This window comes from Tenrec ecaudatus, chromosome 14 (assembly GCF_050624435.1).
Source record: "Tenrec ecaudatus isolate mTenEca1 chromosome 14, mTenEca1.hap1, whole genome shotgun sequence".
NCBI classification, from domain to species: domain Eukaryota; kingdom Metazoa; phylum Chordata; class Mammalia; order Afrosoricida; family Tenrecidae; genus Tenrec; species Tenrec ecaudatus.
This window is the reverse complement of record NC_134543.1, coordinates 104317743-104335945: the sequence shown is the minus strand read 5'-3', so window position 1 is coordinate 104335945 and position 18203 is coordinate 104317743. Positions and strand designations below refer to the sequence as shown.

At 37.5% G+C, this 18203-nt stretch overlaps 1 protein-coding gene across 2 annotated transcripts in view; it reads left to right on the top strand.

Moving 5' to 3' along the window:
* The window catches only part of UBR1 (ubiquitin protein ligase E3 component n-recognin 1), a 135784-nt gene extending 117836 nt beyond the window's left edge, over positions 1 to 17948 (top strand). For both annotated transcript variants that reach the window (XM_075531843.1, XM_075531844.1), the window contains 9 exons: positions 408 to 558; positions 2382 to 2469; positions 4747 to 4880; positions 6049 to 6157; positions 6587 to 6643; positions 8351 to 8428; positions 13190 to 13360; positions 14112 to 14213; positions 15175 to 17948. In XM_075531843.1, coding sequence (XP_075387958.1) covers positions 408 to 558; positions 2382 to 2469; positions 4747 to 4880; positions 6049 to 6157; positions 6587 to 6643; positions 8351 to 8428; positions 13190 to 13360; positions 14112 to 14213; positions 15175 to 15316 — 1032 coding nt within the window. In that variant the 3' untranslated portion in view covers positions 15317 to 17948. The remainder of the gene's footprint in view (positions 1 to 407; positions 559 to 2381; positions 2470 to 4746; positions 4881 to 6048; positions 6158 to 6586; positions 6644 to 8350; positions 8429 to 13189; positions 13361 to 14111; positions 14214 to 15174) is intronic.
* Positions 17949 to 18203: the final 255 nt, after the last annotated feature.

Below are 18203 nucleotides of genomic sequence, written 5' to 3'. Positions count from 1 at the left end.
CACCTCCACCCCAACTATCTGTTAAAATCTCACGGGGAACTTTTAAAAGAATACTGGTGCCTGGACCCTATCCCTCAAGATTGTTGTTTGCTTGAACTGGGATGCAGCCAGTGCATCAATGTTGTTCCGAAAATTTGCCCCACAAATATTTTAATGTCTTCTGAACCCCAGAATTGAGACTCATAACATAGACCTAGAATAAGCTGACTCAGCAAAGGGATAACCTGTTTAGTGATGACCTTCATTTAGGTACATTATATTTTCAGATAGTCTGTGGAATAACAAAAAAACTATGGTGGTAGTGAAATAAACAAACACTGTAGCATGGGTGCCCTTTCTGTTTAATACTGAAATGATTTGTGCTGGTGTGTTGCTGTTAGCGTAGTAATGTCCACTCTGTTCCACAGGTAGGCGCTGTGTTGGCATTCCCATCCTTGTATTGGGATGACACTGTTGATTTGCAGCCTTCATCACTGAGTTCTTCATATAACCACCTCTATCTCTTCCATCTGATCACCATGGCACACATACTCCAGATACTTCTTACCATTGACACAGGTAAACCTCCCACTTGGCTCCTGCGTATAAGTAACATTTTACATGCTTTATTGGCACAATTGATTATGCTTATGGTTAATCGTATTAGGCATTTCTAAGTCTTGTATTATGTCTTTGTTAAATGATCATTCTTTTGTGTCCGTGCATGCTTTTGAAACAGGGACTGATAGGATAACTGTGAGGAAGATAATTCATTGAAACACGTAGGTTTTTAAAAAGAAACAGAAGTATAAACCAAAACCTAAAAGTATTTTCCCCTAGACGTAAGAAAAAGGGGCCAAAGATCCAAGAGTGATTTCTATGAATGTCCTCTTTCTACATAGTTAAAACTTTAGGACCTTATATAGCTTTACTTAACTAAACACAGTAAGTCAAAATAAGGAAAATAATTTTTTTAAACCAAAACAATAAATGAACCTAACTATATCAAGTATGTCAAGAAAATAATTATACCAAGTGACTTTAAAATATAGTATTTTAACTGCATTGCTAGTGGAATATATTCCAATAATAAAAGCTTAAACTGAATTCATATTATTAATATAAGTGAAAACTGATATTGTTATCTTAAAATTATTTTAGAATAAACCAAATAAGTAATTAAGTTAATGTCATTCAGAACCAAGATTTTTTTCAGTGTAGGAAAGAAGAGCCATACTAAAATCAGGTTGGTTGTGGGCACTATTCATGATAGCACAGTGGTGAACCCCAAGTACATGCCCATCCACGGGCAAACGGATAAACAAAGCATAGCACCCAGACAGTGGGGTAACTCATGGTACATGGAGAGGATGCAATGGACCAGATGAAAGAAACCTCTTTAGACGCCTTGTTAGGTGGGAAAGTGACAATCTGCTATGTAAGCCTTTCACACAGTTTCCAAAACCTAAAAAAAAATGAAAAAGAACATCAGAAAAAGTAGTAAAATCCCTACTCTCCTATTTTACAGGGATGCATGCACTTGTCATCAGATGGTGCACTTAAGAGTTCTGTGTTTCATCACATAGACAGTTTACCTCAAAAAATGATATGCAAATTCTCAACAGTTACATTTGAATTGGAACTGTAAATATGAACTCGTGATCCTTTTTCTTTTTAAAAAATACGTTTTTCCTAAAGAGATATTGTTTGTAAAGAGAAATTAACTGACAGTTTTCATCTATGATCAGATGATTTTAAGGGAAAATATAAACAAAGGCATTTTTAAAACGAGAACATTCTTCAAATGTTAACCAAGCCTGACGGTGGGCATTATTGTCCCCATTTTAGTACCGAGTTGCCAGTTGCCAGAAGGCTTAGGACATCTCCTTAAGGATAGGGAGCAGAGGAAAGCTACCTCACGAGGTTCTAGCTCTGTGATTCTTTGGGCATAAAGTGACCTGCTTGTCTTTCTAAACAATGGCTTTCCATCTGCTGGCTGAGATTGAGACCGTCAAAAGCACTTTAAAATGAAAGTACATTTCTCTTTTTTAATATGTCTTGTCCTTTTAAGCCCAAATCAGTCATTGAATTCTCTGCTTATTTATATTGAATTCTTAGTCATTGAATTCTTATATTGAATTTGCTTAGTCATTGAATTCTTTGCTTTTTTTATATTCTAGGGAGGTAAATATGTGGTTAACATCTACATCTAACAAGTGTGATTCTGCCCTAGTTGATCCTGCAGCTAATATAAAGATAAAACTTAACTGAAGTTGAGCACTCAGAGTCATCTATTCAGATTCAGAATAAGAACCTCATTTGAACCAACATTATTTCCCTAGAACCATAAAATTAAGGTATAATTCATAAATTGAATGGCAAATTCATAAACTATTTTTCAGGCCTTCCCCTTGCTCAGGTTCAAGAGGACAGTGAGGAGGCGCGTTGTGCATCTTCCTTCTTTGAAGAAGTTTCCCAGTATACAAGTGGGTGAGTAGTTGTCCTTTAATGCAGCATGGCTTAGGATCGTTTCCCACAATTTTATTCGTTGTTTGACACTAGAACTTTTGGACCAACTCCAGTGTGGTTTGTTTACTCTAGGATATGATTACAATGACAAAATGCTATTTTGATGACTTTATCTTCAAATAAGAGAGTAGTAGGTTGGAATAGTAACTACAAAATATATTTGTTTCTAAGATTGAAATACATTTCAGCATATCTTTATTCTTACTAATTTTTCTGGGAACATAGGTGAAAAGATGATAGGATTTTAATGAATAGTAATGTTTAGAATTTAAATAAGTATTCAAAATCGGTTTTCTGTTTATAGCGGCCCATATGGTTCATGCCTTTGCTATAATCAGCTGTAGGTACTTTAACGATTGTGAATAATATGTGAAATATATCAGTAGTTCCGAGGATAAAATCAAAAGTGCAACAGAAATACTCTGTTGAACTTCACTTGCTGCTGGAGTTACCACTTTGTTTTTAAAGCATCATGGTTTGTTTGTTTTTTAATCATTTTATTGGGGGCTTGTATAATTATTTTCACAATCCATACATACATCCATTATGTCATGAACATATGTACATTTGTTGCCATCATCATTCTCAAAACATTTGCCTTCTACTTCAGCCCTTAATATCTGCTGCTCATTTTCCTCCTCCCTCCACACTCCCCCCTACCTTATGAACCCTTCATCATTCATAAATTATTATTATTTTTTCATATGTTACATTGTCTGACATCTCCCCACATCATGTTTTTCTAAAGTAGATTTTTTTGTTGTTGTTCTTGGTTTGCTTTTTTGTATAACCATTCAGGAAAAATGAAATTCTTTGCCTTAAATATCTACATGGTTAAAGATGTAAGAATTGGGATTTTCTTTAGAAATCTTACATATAAAGACCAAAGCATGGTAGATCATGATCAAGGGTAATGTAACTAAGAGGTATAGCTGAAACCTAGGTGGAGACGAAGCATGATAGTGGGACAGGAGAAAAGTCAAGGGAACTAGAGGAAAGAGCTGGGAGGCAAAGGGCATTTATAGAGATCTAGACAAAGACATGTGCATATGCAAATATATATGAGGTTGGGGAAATAGATCTATGTGCCTATATTTATAGGTTTAGTATTAAGGTGGCGGAGGGACATTGGGCCTCCACTCAAGTACTCCCTCAATATTCTATTAAACTGGCATTCTATGATGCTCACCTTCTCAACACAATTGCTGAAGGCAAAGTGGGTGAACAAGCAAATGTGGTGAAGAAAGTTGATGGTGCCCAACTATCAAAAGATATAGCATCTGGGGTCTTAAAGGCTTGAAGGTAAACAAGCAGCCATCTAGCTCAGAAGCAACAAAGCCCACATGGAAGAAACACACCAGCCTGTGCAATCACGAGATGACGAAGGGATCAGGTATAAGGCATCATCAGAACAAAAAAAATCTTACCATAGTGAATGAAGAGGGAAGTGCAGAGTGGAGACCCAAAGCCCATTTGTCGGCCACTGGAGAACCCCTCACAGAGGGGTCTAAGGGAGGAGATGAGTCAATCAGGGTGTGATGTAGCACCGATGAAGAATACAGCTTTCTTTCAGTTCCTAAATGCTTCAACCACCACCACCACCACCCCCCACTACCATGATCCAAATTCTACCTTGCAAGTCTGAGTAGAGCAGAGGATGTGCACTGGTGCAGATAGGAGCTGGAGGCACAGGGAATCCAGGGCGGATGATACCTTCAGGACCAGGGGTGGGAGTGGCGATACTGGGAGGGTAGAGGGAGAGGGGATTGGAAAGAGGGAACCGATTAAAAGGATCTACGAGTGACCTCCTCCCTGGGGGATGGACAACAGAAAAGGGGGTGAAGGGTGACGTCGGATGGGGCAAGATATGACAAAACAATAATTTATAAATTATCAAGGGCGCATGAGGGACGGGGGAGCGGGGAGGGAAGGGAAAAAAGAGGGCTTAAGTGAAGAGCAAATGCTTTAAAAATGATGAGGGTAAAGGATGTACAGATGTGCTTTATACAATTGATGTATGTATGGATTGTGGTGAGAGTTGTATGAGCCCCTAATAAAATGTTTTTTAAAAAAGACCAAAACAATCAACTACTTAAAGATTTGGTTTTAAATGCTTAAAAATTAAATGGATAAAAGTATTTGAATGCTTAACTATGTTTTTGAAAGGGGATGTGTTAAAATTTAGCATTTAAAAGTCTAATCAGCATCCTATTCCATTCTGGAATTATTGTCTTCTAGCTGCATTGGGTGTGGTATTCCTGGCTGGTATTTGTGGGCCTCAGTGAAGAATGGCATCACCCCTTATCTCCGCTGTGCTGCACTATTTTTCCACTATGTGCTTGGGGTAACTCCACCTGAAGAACTGCTCACCAGTAAGTAGGAAAATGAGCTTGCAGAATTATAAATGAGAGGCTGAATTTTTGTTCATACCTTCACGCCCAAGAATAGAAGGTTAGAATAGGTTAAACCAACCTCTTTATTCCTACCTCTTTCATCTGCGTTCACGTCAATTGTGTGTGCCCCTGCTCTATGCTAGGCTACAGAGAAGGCCAGCAACCGGATAATCTTGAGTTTATAAATTGACAGGGTATTCATGAAATAAGAAGGATTGGTTGCTTTTATTTAGAAGAATTGTTAGGCAAAGTAAGAGGAAATTTTTTTATTATGTGCCTTATTACTTAGACTTTATGATGAGTGGACAAACAAGATGGCGGTATATACATACAATGGAATATTACTCAGTAATAAAGAAGAATGAAGTGTACTGATACATTATATGACATGAATGAAGCTTAAAGACATTGTGCTGAGCCAAATAAGTCAGGCACCAAAGATCAAATATTGTTGATCTAACTTATATGAAATATCTAGAATAAGCAAATGTATAGGGACCAAAGTTTAGTACTAGTTAACAGGGGTTGGAGGGAAAGGGAAGATGGAGAGTTAATACTTAAATGATACTGAGGTTCTATTTGGGATGATGAAAAATCTGGGAAAAGTTAGTGATGAGGGTTGTACAGTTTGGTGAATGTAATTAAAGTCACAGAATATGTGTGACATGTTCATGGAAATATTCCATCATTCTTTTCTAGACATTTACTTTCCATTGAGCCCTTGGGATCAGCTCCTCATTTTTTCCCTCCCCCTTCTAACCCTTACGGTCCCTGGATAGATTGTAGATTGTTAATTATTTTCAAATCTCAGTCCAACTGCTGTCTCCCTTCCCCTCTGGTTTCTGTTGTTCTTCCCCAGCTGGGGGTGCTCTGTTCTATAAGTTGGTGTCACTGTGAGTTGGCATCAACTCAGTGGCAGTGAGTTTGGTTTGGGGTTGGTCGTGATTAGATATTTGAGGGTTTTGATCAAGAGGGATTATAATCATCCTTTCCATAGAATCCCTTTGGCTTATTTGTCATCCATAGTTTTACAGAAGATAAGATACACTCTACCTATAATTTAAAAAATTAAATATAAACTGGAGAAAATCTTAATAGGCTGATCATTTTAAGAAAAATGTACTTACTGTATTTTATTTTCTTGCAGATGCTGCAGAAGAAGAGTACAATGCACTCTGTAGCTATCTATCTTTACCCACAAATTTATTCCTGCTTTTCCAGGAATATTGGGACACTGTAAGGCCCTTGCTTCAGAGGTACTATGAGGCAAAATGTCTTGTTGGGTTATTATACACCTTACAAATTTCAGATTATAATTATTTGCTGTTTTCAGGCTGATTAGCATTGTTGAAGTGACTAGCAAAAATACAGGCCATTCCCACTCCACATAATTAAAGGAATGGGCAGAAGATCAAAGAGCCATGGGCAACAGGACGTAATGCTTGTTTCATTATGACTACCATCCAGTGCAGAGTCTTTTTGTTCTAAGTATTTTGCCACAAAATTTTCAAAGGAAGGAAGACTGGGGCAAGATGTAAGATAAAATACATCTATTTGTGGATATAAATATGGAAGGGAGAACACAGAAAGAAGGGACAAAAGAATGTGAGAGAAGAGCTCATTGATAACTCTTGCACCAAAGCTGTGATAGCCATTCCACATTTCTCTTCTCAACCCACATGCAGGTGGTGTTCTGATCCTGCCTTACTGGGCTGTCTGAAGCAGAAGAGCACTGTCATCAGGTGGGTTTTACTTTTTAATCCATTTGCCTTGCTATCTGCTAAAGCAGTTGGTTTGTTCAGTGTGTTTTCTAGTCAGTCGTCTTTATTTCTACTACTACAGTTGGGTCTTTGATAGTAATCAAATTCTGATACAATTTTTCTCCCTCACGGTGGTCATTCATAGATTGTTAGAAGTCACCAGCTCCTCCCAAAAGCATCTTCTATAAGCTAATATTAGTCCATCAAAGGGCAAAAGAGGAGATACCATTTTAGAGCTGCTGGCATATTAAAATCAGAGGGTAGTCAGTATTTTTATAATTTTTCTTCCTTTGAGAATAAAGTAAGATATAAATAGGCTATTGCTTCCCTCCTATCTGCCATCTCTACCCCATTCCCATTCCACCCCTCCACCACAAAAAATATATGCATACACACACACACACATACACATATAGCTTTCTTTTTCCCTCCTATCTTCTGTAAATGATGGTTCTATTTAAATTCACTCTTTCCTCAGGGACCAATTCAAATGCATGTGTTCCCTGAAGCCTTTTCTAGCATATCCTTTCTCGTGTATGGGCATGTGTACCTGTCAGCATCCTCAATCACGAAGCAGTAATCTCAGCAAGTGGAAGACTTGTATGCTGATCCTCTTTGTTTCAGCTCCAGGGCTTGGCTTGTATTCTGTATAGTGTATAATTTTTATTTGAATTTAATTACAACCAGAAGACAGTAGAGAAATTAGCATGCAGTTTGATTTTTAAGCCCCCATCGTCACTTGATCAGTTGAGTTTTTTAGTGCACAAAAGAAGTTGGAGGTACACAGGACTTGTTAACAAGTATGCTGTTATAATCTAGAGATGGATATATCTCAAAATATTATAAGCAAAAGTATAATAATGTTTTGAATACTGTTAATGCTATACAACTTTAAATAAACAAATGTCCATAGTGAGACAAAAGTAATCTTTGAGATGATTTATGCGGAACATAGAAAATGCTAGACTTTAACTTTAAAGTGATTAAGCTTTTAAGATAAAAGTTTCATATTATTCATATGGCTTTCCTTAAAACATGATAGCCAGGCTTTGGTTATTTTTAGTAAGGTGAAAGCCAATAACATTTGCAAAGATCTGTTGAGCACTAAGTATGTCTTACTATGTTTCTCCTTAATACTGTTATTCACATCTTAACATTTCTGAGATCAACATGAATCTTATCATTCACATGTCCATTTAATGAAATATTTTTCTCTTCTTCCTCTGACGAGGTACCTTATGATTGAAAAAAGTTTCGTATATCCATCCCATTTTATGGACCATGAAATATAGGCTTCGATAGCTTCTTTTTGAGATAAATTAAGGTATCCAAAATTTAGGACTTATACTCACTTCTGCCTTATTTTAAAGTTCAAGTTCTTACCACTATTTCATGTTCTGTTCCCAGACAATATAAAAGCTAGCTAGAGTAGTTTCAGAAAGGAAGCTAGCTGCTGCAAGATTTAGAATTATGAGGGGCCTTCAAAACATTTGTAGAAAAATTCCACTTTCCTTGGACAGTTGGAGGTTCTGTATCGGCTGAGAAGTTTGGGTTGAATCTATCTGCTGAACTTCCAGCCCAGGACAAACATCCTTTTGTTATTTTCAAGATATTCTGCTTTTGGTTACCTGATCAATTTTTTACTTGAGCCTGTTGTAAATAAAATTGCTTCTTAATTGTCATTCCTAGGTACCCTAGAAAAAGAAATAGTTTGATAGAGCTTCCTGATGACTATAGCTGCCTCCTAAATCAAGCTTCTCATTTCAGGTAAGAATAATTGTTTTTTTCCCTGATCTCTTCTGAGCTTGCAATTTGCGTAAACTAATACTGACAAAATTATTTTTTTACCCTATAATGCCTGAATTTTTAATTTCAGGAAAATTTTTTTGTTTTTATTCTTTACTTTCATAGTTATCAATATATATAACAACCAAAATATATTTAAAAAATTAAAAATTTGCAATGTTTTTTAAATGTAACCAAATCGTCACATTCGTCCATGGATTTATAATACAAGAATAAAAAATACACCTTCATTTCTATATTATTTTTCATCTTATTAAATTAAAAAACTGAAAACTTATTTTATTTATAAAATATAATACAAAATTTATTTGTTTATAATTTTAGTGTGAAATTGAACAAAGCAATTTTTTTCTTTTGCGATACAAAGATGAACTTTGCATTTGCTGCAGAAAAATACTAGTGCACTCTTGCAATTTACATTTTTGCATCTTCCTCTGTTTGTGACCTCAGGGTATTAGTGAAGATCAACCAAAATGGTATCTCTTCCAGGGATACTTTTGGTGGCAGGACCTCATCTCTTTTTGTTAGCAAACTCAACACCAGTAAAGCTAGTAGAAGGTCTGCCTATTTTTGTTGGCCTGTTACTTTTTCCTTCGAGAAGAAGAGCTTCGGCGATGCTCATTTTCAACTCTTGCAGACATTGGGATTTTGTGAATTATCATTGAAGTGAATCTTGGACTTTATATCTTCCCATCTATCTCTATCTATTCCCGATACAATAGGACAGTTTAGTTTGCTCTTCCAATATAAGCGTGAATTTGAGAGCTTCACCATCGACATAGCAAGCAGTGTACCCCAAAATTGCTCAAGTTCCTGGTTACTCGGTGTAAGAGGTTTATTGGGATTTTGTTGGATTGCATAAAGATTTGATTGGTCGACAATATGAGTAATGATATCCTTTGAGAAAAAAATGTCTAAAATATTCAACAGGACATTTTACTACCCCAGAAGAATGTATTTGTCCTAGTCATTCAGGCATAGGTCTAGATGAACCGTTTCCAGAAATATGCCGCCATAGAGGAATTCGATTTCTTGATGTAGATGGTTTTGAACTTGTAGTTATTGGAATGGATTCTTCAACAACTGAAGTTTCTGACTCATTTTCACTAGTATTATCATTACTAAGTACGAGGTCTTCTAATTCATCCAAATCAGAATAATCAGGCGTATATTCACTTCCTATCATGGGAAAAATATTGTTATCAAAATAGTTTGAATAGCAATATAATTAAAATTTTATATTGCAAAATCAAAATTTTAAAATGTAATGCACATTTTATTTACCAGTTTCATCCATGTTAGCATCTGGTTCCTTGTCTGAGTCTGTATCACTTCCATCTAGGTCATAAATTCGCCATTTTCCATAAAACAAATCACAATCCATGCTGTGGTAATATTTGTCACCGTCAGTTCAAAAGACGAACATTACGAATTCGTTATGTTTAGAAAAAGCGGAAATATATAATAAATATAATGTTTTTATGAGTATTACACCTTTGACATAAAACCACAGTTTTATGAACTATACAAAAAATATCAACACTAAAACTTCACTAGATTGAAAATTATCGTAAAATGCACTGAATGCAAAAGTGCGATGATTTCATCGACATATTCGTCAGCTCCAAAAGCTTTATAATTTCTGTATCAGATACGTTTTAATTAAATGTTACAAAAACGTAGCGCTTGGCGTTATAGGGTTAAGTGACTACTGACCAATGAATGTCCTTTGTTCATACAGAATCTTATGGGAGCCCACTATAACAGTTAAAGATCCAAATAAAACAGAGAGCAGACTGAAGAGAGGACTCTAGCCCCTTGGCCCTTTCTGGCATATCTTTCACCTGCATCAACCTCAATCAGATGGAAAAAAACCCTGTTTTTTCCCATTGTTGACCTATGCTTCATATAGTTTTAGTGACTGTGTCCTTTCTAAAGTAGATTGCCAGGCCTTTCTTCTGAGGCACCTCTGAGTGGACTCCAACCTCCATCCAGCCTTGTTGATGGTGAAAACATTAACTGTTTGCATCACCAAATGGCAGTGTAAAGTGGGTTCCTACTTATAGCAACTCTATTTAAAACAAAACACTTCCTGCCTCTTTGCTATTCCTGTGTCTGAGCCCATTGTTTCAGCTACTGTGGGTCTTCTTTCTCAGTGACCCTCCTGTACCAAGTAGGATGTCCTTCTCCAGGACTGGTCCCTTCTGATGACATGTCTAAAGTACTTGAGATTAAGTCTTACCATCTTCCCTTTGAAGGTGCATTCTGGATGGACTTCTAATACAAACTTGTTCCTTCTTCTGGCCGCCCATGTATGCAGCCCCCTAAAACTCCCAATTATAGTGCGCACTCCTATACAGCAGTGGTTCTCAACCTTTATTTTGAATCCACCCTCTCTTTTCACTAATTGCTTTCATGTTAGAAAAAGAGCAAAAGCTGGCAAGAAACAAACAAGTTACAGTATATGCATTACTAGGACTAAATGTAAATTGCCTATACCTTTCTTTTATATGAGAAAGGACATGAACTTAAACACATTGTATGCAATAAAATAACATTTTTGAAGGTTAAAAGCACCCAATTTTATTAGCCTTACCTCTAATATAAGTTATTTGAAGGTATAAAGTCGTGGTCAGCACACCATTAATGAAGTACTGTATTCATATCTGTTTTGGCCATTGGGTGTTAATGTATTATACTTGAATCATCAATGCATCATGTCTTGGAAATGTCAAGCCAACTTTTCTGTTAATGCCGTAATAGCAAACCAAATTGAAAATGACATGAAATCAGCAGCAACTTGTAATTAGAACGCAAGAATATCAGGTTTGAAAATCAAAGCCTCGTTAGCCCTCATTGACAGGATGCTAGTAAATAAATAACTTGTTGCTGGCCCATGAAGTGACTATTGCAATAGGTGCTAATGCAACCTTGAGAGTTCCTCTTCTGCTTCCTTTGTTACAGAGCAGTTGCAGAGGGTTGAGATTTAAAATCTCATATGGGATGGATTTTATACCCTTAGAGCACTTAGCAGAAGCCTGGAGGTGCCATCCTGAAAGCACTCAGTTGCAACCAAACGGTTCAAACCCACAAACCACTCCCTCTGGGGGAAGGCTGTGGCCCTCTGCTTCCATAAAGATGTACAGCCTTGGAAGTCCTGTGGGGCCAGTCTACTTGTTGTATAGGGTTGCTATGAGCTGGAATCTACTCCCTTGAAGCAGGTGGGTGAACCTAAGTGGATCTCTCATCTGCTTCTATTTATTTTTACTGCCCCTGTTAGATAATCTTGATGATGTTTCCCAACATATCTATTTTACAACACACAGGGGAAGCTTAGAACACACTTTTAAAGATAGCTATTATCACTTCTCTCAGAGGGCATGATAGGAAGACTCTTAATTTTTAAAATTATTTTGCCACTCTATGAAATGATTAGATCTCAAAGTATAACTTGGTGCAAGCAGGTCACCTCTGCCCTTTCTTCTTCCTAAGACTTTTAGTGGTTCCCAAATGCAAGGATTCATCACTCAGAGACTTCTCAGTCTCTTACCTCAACCCTGAAGATCTCAGCAGTTAAAGAAATGAAGGGAACCTGTTTGGACCCTTACTGCAAATGTGATATTTTAAGACAATTACTGCAGGTTGTTAAGGGTCATGCTCCTCCAACATTGGGAACACAAAGTTTACTAAACCAATACAGGAGAGGCAGCTGAACTAAGTTGTTCATGTCCGGCGAAGACTGGATCCTAGAATTAAACCTTAATTTAGGGTATAGTTAATTGCCAAACTGTGAATTTGATAATAGACTTATCTACTGTGGATTTTTCAGATTCTTTTGTTAAGCCACTTTAAGGGGAAGTATAAAGGAGAGATTTTCATATTAAATAATTCCTAGTGGGGTTTTTTTTAAAGAGCTTTCTGTGCTAAAAAGAAAGCAGTGATGGGACCAACCATTCTGATCAGAGCCATAATGGACAGACCCTGATAGAACGGGAGGAAAGTGTAGAATTCAAAATTTTTAAAAGCCCAGATTTACCTGAACCTTCTGAGACTAGAAGGGTCACTTGAGACTATCATCCTGAGATGCTCTTTAGACCTTAAACGGAAAATATCCCAGGTCACCTTTGAGTGAAATAAAAGATTAGCATATAAACGAAAGGATATTGTCTGCACATACAGTGCTACCTTTAAAAAATCACATACATGAGACCTCAAGCCAAAACCACACTCGCTGTCATTGAGTTGATGCTGATTGATAGTGACCCTATAGGGCGGGGTAGACTGCCCTAGTGAATTTAAGACTGCAGCTCTTCAGGAGAGGAGAAAGCCCCATCTTTCTCTTGAGGGTCAGCCGGAGAATTTTAACTGCTGGCCTTGCAGTTATCATCCCAATGAGCCACCCCTGTGCCACCAGGGCGCCTCTGTGTGAGACCAGAAGGTCAAAATCACTCTACAGCAGAGATGAGAGGATAAGGACGGTAAGGGAAACAAGAACATTGGAAACAACAGCAGGAACAGCAATGAAAGAGTGTTGGCTCACTGGGAACAATGTAACTAATATCACTGAGCAATTTGTATTGAACTTGTCAAACCGTGTCCTAATTTGTTGCTGAATACACAATTATATCATTTAAGAAAAATAGAGCTAGTAATAAAAGCATGGCTTTTTGATGGTCATGGTTTGTTTTGCAACCAATGTGGACATTTTTGTTCCCCTTGGAGGTGCCCACGGTCTGCAGATGATGAGCGGAAGCACCCTGTGCTCTGTCTTTTTTGTGGGGCCATACTGTGCTCTCAGAACATTTGCTGCCAAGAAATCATGAATGGCGAAGAAGTGGGAGCTTGCATTTTTCACGCGCTTCACTGTGGAGCTGGAGTCTGCATTTTCCTGAAGTGAGTAGGGGCGATCTGGAAGGTCATCATGAATTAGACTTAGGGACTCTGGTTTCAGTCTGGAAGCCAGACTAGCTGTATCTATCCATTTCCCACTGCAGTGTGGAAGATAAAACCCAGAGAGATGGCTATTCCCTTCCAGAGAATTCAGGAATGTAGCCCGTAAATCCAACCACCTACTCCAACTTTTTTTCCCCTAACCCTCCCTCTTGTCTTACACGTGTACAGAAGCATTTTTTCTCCTTTTCAAGTGCCCTCAAGGGGGCAGTGTTTCCTTAATCTGCACCACTGGGCACTATAGGAGGTTTGATCATTCCCAGTTGACTTTCATTCTGACCCAAGATCATCAGGCTAAGAGCTATGGTTCTGTTATTCTGTTAAGCCCCTTCCTCACTTTAGATCATGTGTTCAGGAAACAGAACAGAAACCCACCAGCCACCATTTTCCAAGGTGTATGTAGTTCACTAGGACGTCCTTGGTCCTCCCTTTGGTACGCTCCCTCAGCACTTCTGGTCCTATTTCCCTAAATCCAACTGTACCTTTTCCTTGACTTCAACAAAGGTACTACTGTTCATTTTCCTTTATTTAGATAAAATACAGTTTAGTCCATTTGTATATGTTTATATTGTCTTTATACAAAGTTCCTCATAAACATTGGTATGTCTTCTCTATATTGACTTTTTAATGCAGTGTCTACCATTTGTACACTTTCATTTAATAAATCTTTCCCATTGGTTGTTTTGTCCTTCAGAATCAGAGAATGCAGAGTTGTCCTGGTTGAAGGAAAAGCCAGAGGCTGTGCCTACCCAGCCCCTTACTTGGATGAATATGGAGAAACAGACCCTGGCTTGAAGTAAGATTTTAAAACTAGGGTGAATTTATATATATATATATACTTTTTGAGTCTCCTTATTCTAAAAGATGGCCAACAGTTCTTGGAATAAAAAAAAAACTACCTATATATACTCGAGTATAAGCCGACCCGAATATCAGCCAAGGCACCTAATTTTACCAGAAAAACTGCATTTTAAAAATGTGCTGAAAAACTTGACTTTTACACAGTACATATGGTGATACTAAATATTGAGAGATATCTTACAATAATTCTAACTTTAAGATGATAAATATGATGCCATCCTAAATATAACAATTAGCTGCTTTAATCTTAATGAGATTTGTTTTCGACCTATAGAGAGATAGTGCCTGGTTTTAGAGAGAAGTGGAATGGTGAAATAGTTCTGGCTGAGGGTAAGATACCTGAGTTGTCTCAGAAAGGTAGAAAGAATTTTTCAGTTCATCAGGCGATCTGAACATACCTCCCAGCTGAGACACCAAGGGCCTCAAGGAGTGAATGAATCATTCTTCATAACTAGCAACAGCCAAACTGTAGTATTCCTAGTAAGCTGTTAGATAATATTGCAAACGGTGCAACTCTAGAATTTAAATGGAATTAATTTAAATATTTACTAATTGCCACCTAATTTGTTGTATCATAAGGGCAGTTATAACCAAATGTTTCCAAGTGGTAAAGTGAGAAGCCATTCCACCCTTTATCTCTATTGTATAAGGATCGGAACAAATTAATGCTCATGGTCTACTTGACCTATTATATATGAATTACATAAACTTCTTCTTGATAGGTTACTTCTAAGTAATTTCTTGAATTCATAGGAGAAGATAGCTATTTTAAACCTTTCCTATTGAGTCCTCCCGCTTCTAGGTGCATCTTACGGTGTCAGACCTCTTTAGGTAATAGAGTTGTGCCAGTTACTTGCTTCAAAGTTACATTTGTTTGTTTGTTTTCTCCCCTGAAGGAGGGGTAACCCCCTTCATTTATCTCGTGAGCGGTATCGGAAGCTCCATTTGGTCTGGCAGCAGCACTGCATTATAGAAGAAATTGCTAGGAGCCAGGAGACGAATCAGATGTTATTTGGATTCAATTGGCAGTTACTTTGAACCCTAACTCTATCTCAGGACAATCATGGATGAAGACAGTAAAGAAGACCAGATCAAAAATATGGAGCCTTTACTGAGGGCTGGGGAAAGGTGAAGAGACATTTGTTCCACATCCAGTTTCACATACATCAATTAAATATTCCTTAAATGGAGTACTGCTTTCAATTAGAAAATGTGTGCTTCAAGAAAAAAACAAACATAGATCAATCTGTTTTATGTTCCAGAACACTAAAGAAATGCTTATTTACTCCAGGTGGCTGATTCTGCTACTATTTCCAGGAAACCCACTCTTCCTTCATGATCCCATTTCATCCACCTGTTAAATGAATTAAACAGTTGTGGACATTTTTGTATGATAGCTAACTCTTGTGCATTTTGTATTTCCCTTCCCCAACAAGTTTAAGTCATTGGATCGCTAACAAGATTCTAATAATCTGTGATTGTCTCCCTTAAAGGACAGCTGAGGAGGCATTGCAGAAACCATGCAATATACTTAAATTGAGGACTTTTGTTTTGTTTTAACTTTAATAATTTGTATTTCAAAGGAATACCCTTAATGTGCTGCCTGCTCTTTTAGCCAGATCTGGACAGATCTACTGTCTCTAAGACAGATTACAACAGGGGTTCTGGTGGCATAGTGAGTTTTTTACACATTGGGGGCCTGCAAGCCATGAGATTGGTGTTCAAACCCACCAGCTCCTCTGCAGGAGAAATATGAGGGTTTCTACTCCTGTAAAGAGTTTCTGTCTTGAAAGCCCACAGAGGCCATTTTGTGAGTCAGAATAGACTCCATAGCAGTGATCGAAGATGGATTTCTACTGGTAAGGCAAAGGTTTTTTTTCCCACTGTCGACCTTAAGATTTAAGATGATAGAAAGATCCTCTAACCCTTACTTCTGACTTCAGATAATGATTTTCAGTTTTGAAATTACACTTTTAATTTTCTCGATGCAAGTTTCTAAAATGGAATCGATTACGTCTGATTACAGCACCATCCTATTTGACTCTCAGAAATCTGTTTCCAGTTCTGATGCAGAACAAAGATAAGGCAGTCGTCCTCCAAGAGAAGGGCCCTAACAAACAAGGGCAAATCTGAACAGTCAGAATTACGCCAGGCCTGTAACCTTCTCTGCAGAAGGTCCCCCAAATCCCTGCTTGGTTATTTTTCATAAACTCCGGCGTTCTGATTGGTACAAACAGCCAGAAAGGCCATGCGATCCCCAGTCTGTGTTCTGTTATAACATGCTATGATTGAGCCATCATGTTTCTCAATCAAGGAGCTCTCCAGGCTTCTTGGTATTCTTGGTCCCAGTCTTTTTATATCAAGAGTTTATCATGCCAAACAGCAGATAGTAGATAAATCGTAGCCTTTTGTGACAGTTATCTCTAGGGAGTTGAGTTAAGAGTGTGAAAGATACATTCAAAGACGGTGTCTTATTTTGCCTTTGGTGTCTGTTTCAGTGTCATATAGCTAAAATGTTTGTGTAGATGTTAACCTACCTTCATTTCTCTCAGCAAATGCAAGCAAGTAAAAATGCGTTTGCTGTGTAGCTGGTGTCACACATTTGAGGATAAATTTGTATTTGTGTGCATTTTTATGTAAAATTAAAAGGTGTATGTTTGCAATTAGGAACTGTCATGAGCAGGCAACAGAATCACAATCATGATTTTCTACTTGAATAATTACTATTCAGAAGACATCAAGAAATAGGCACAACTCTAGTGAACAATTTGTAACAGTGAATGAGCTTCAGAAAATTCAGTATTCGGTTTGTCAAAATTTGCTGGTATGATTAAATATCTTGAACATTTCCCTTTGTTCTAATAGATTTGTGTGGGGTGGATTTTTCTGGGAGGTCTGAGTCAGACTAGACAACCGAAGATACTTTCTTCTGTTCTAAGTTAATGGTCCCAGTTTAGCAAAGATAAACTGACTTGAGTTCGAATCTTTTTGTACTCACTTCATAGATGCTGGGGCTAAGCTATCAGGCTGCCAGAGAGACTGTCTGGCTCTGGCCAGTCAGATCTTTACTGCCAAAGAACCCATTTCATACTGAGTCCGCTTATTGAGATCATGCCGCATCCTGTGCGGTCACGGAGAATGTCTCAGTGCTGTCCCAGCCCGAGGGGTTTCTAAGTACATTCAAATGTCTAGTGGTTTGCTTTCATCATTGCAAACAATTTAATTATGCTTCTGAAGTTTACTTACAAACGAGCAACAAAGTCACTTTATTTTCTTTATTGTCGATGTGGAGGAGCTGACTCAACAGGATGGCTCTAAAAATATATGTTTTTCTAATGCTAGGTGAGGAGCTGGCAGGAATTTTAAAGATAAAGTGAAAATAAAAACATATCTGTATAATTAATTTATTATGTGAGTGTATGGGCTATGAGTTCAACCCATCGTGGTCATTTGTCATTTCATAACAACTATGCATTTTGGTTCACTGTGATGATGATCTATATTTAGTGACTGCAATATGTTTATACCACTGATTCAAATTCCATCCATGACAAAGTAATACAAATAATGCATATATTGTTATCTTTTATTGCAAAATGTAAATTTAAAACTTGTATAATGTTCTTGTGCTTTTTGAAATAAAATATATGTGTATATTTAAAAAGAAAAACAGGTACTTCTCATGTTTGGGGATTTGGCTTTGAAGTATAAGAATCCGTTACTAGAAAGGTTTTGTAAAAAGTTACTTATGTCAGCTCAGTTCTTTAAAAGAAATAAAGTGGTTATGGTCTCCAGACTTTTTGACCTTGCCCTCCATTGGCAAATAATTTGAAGCATGCTTACCAAATATTGTCAGGTGCCTTCAAGGCAGCTACGACCCATAGCAACCTTATGCACAGAAGAAGGAAACACTGCCCGGTCCTGA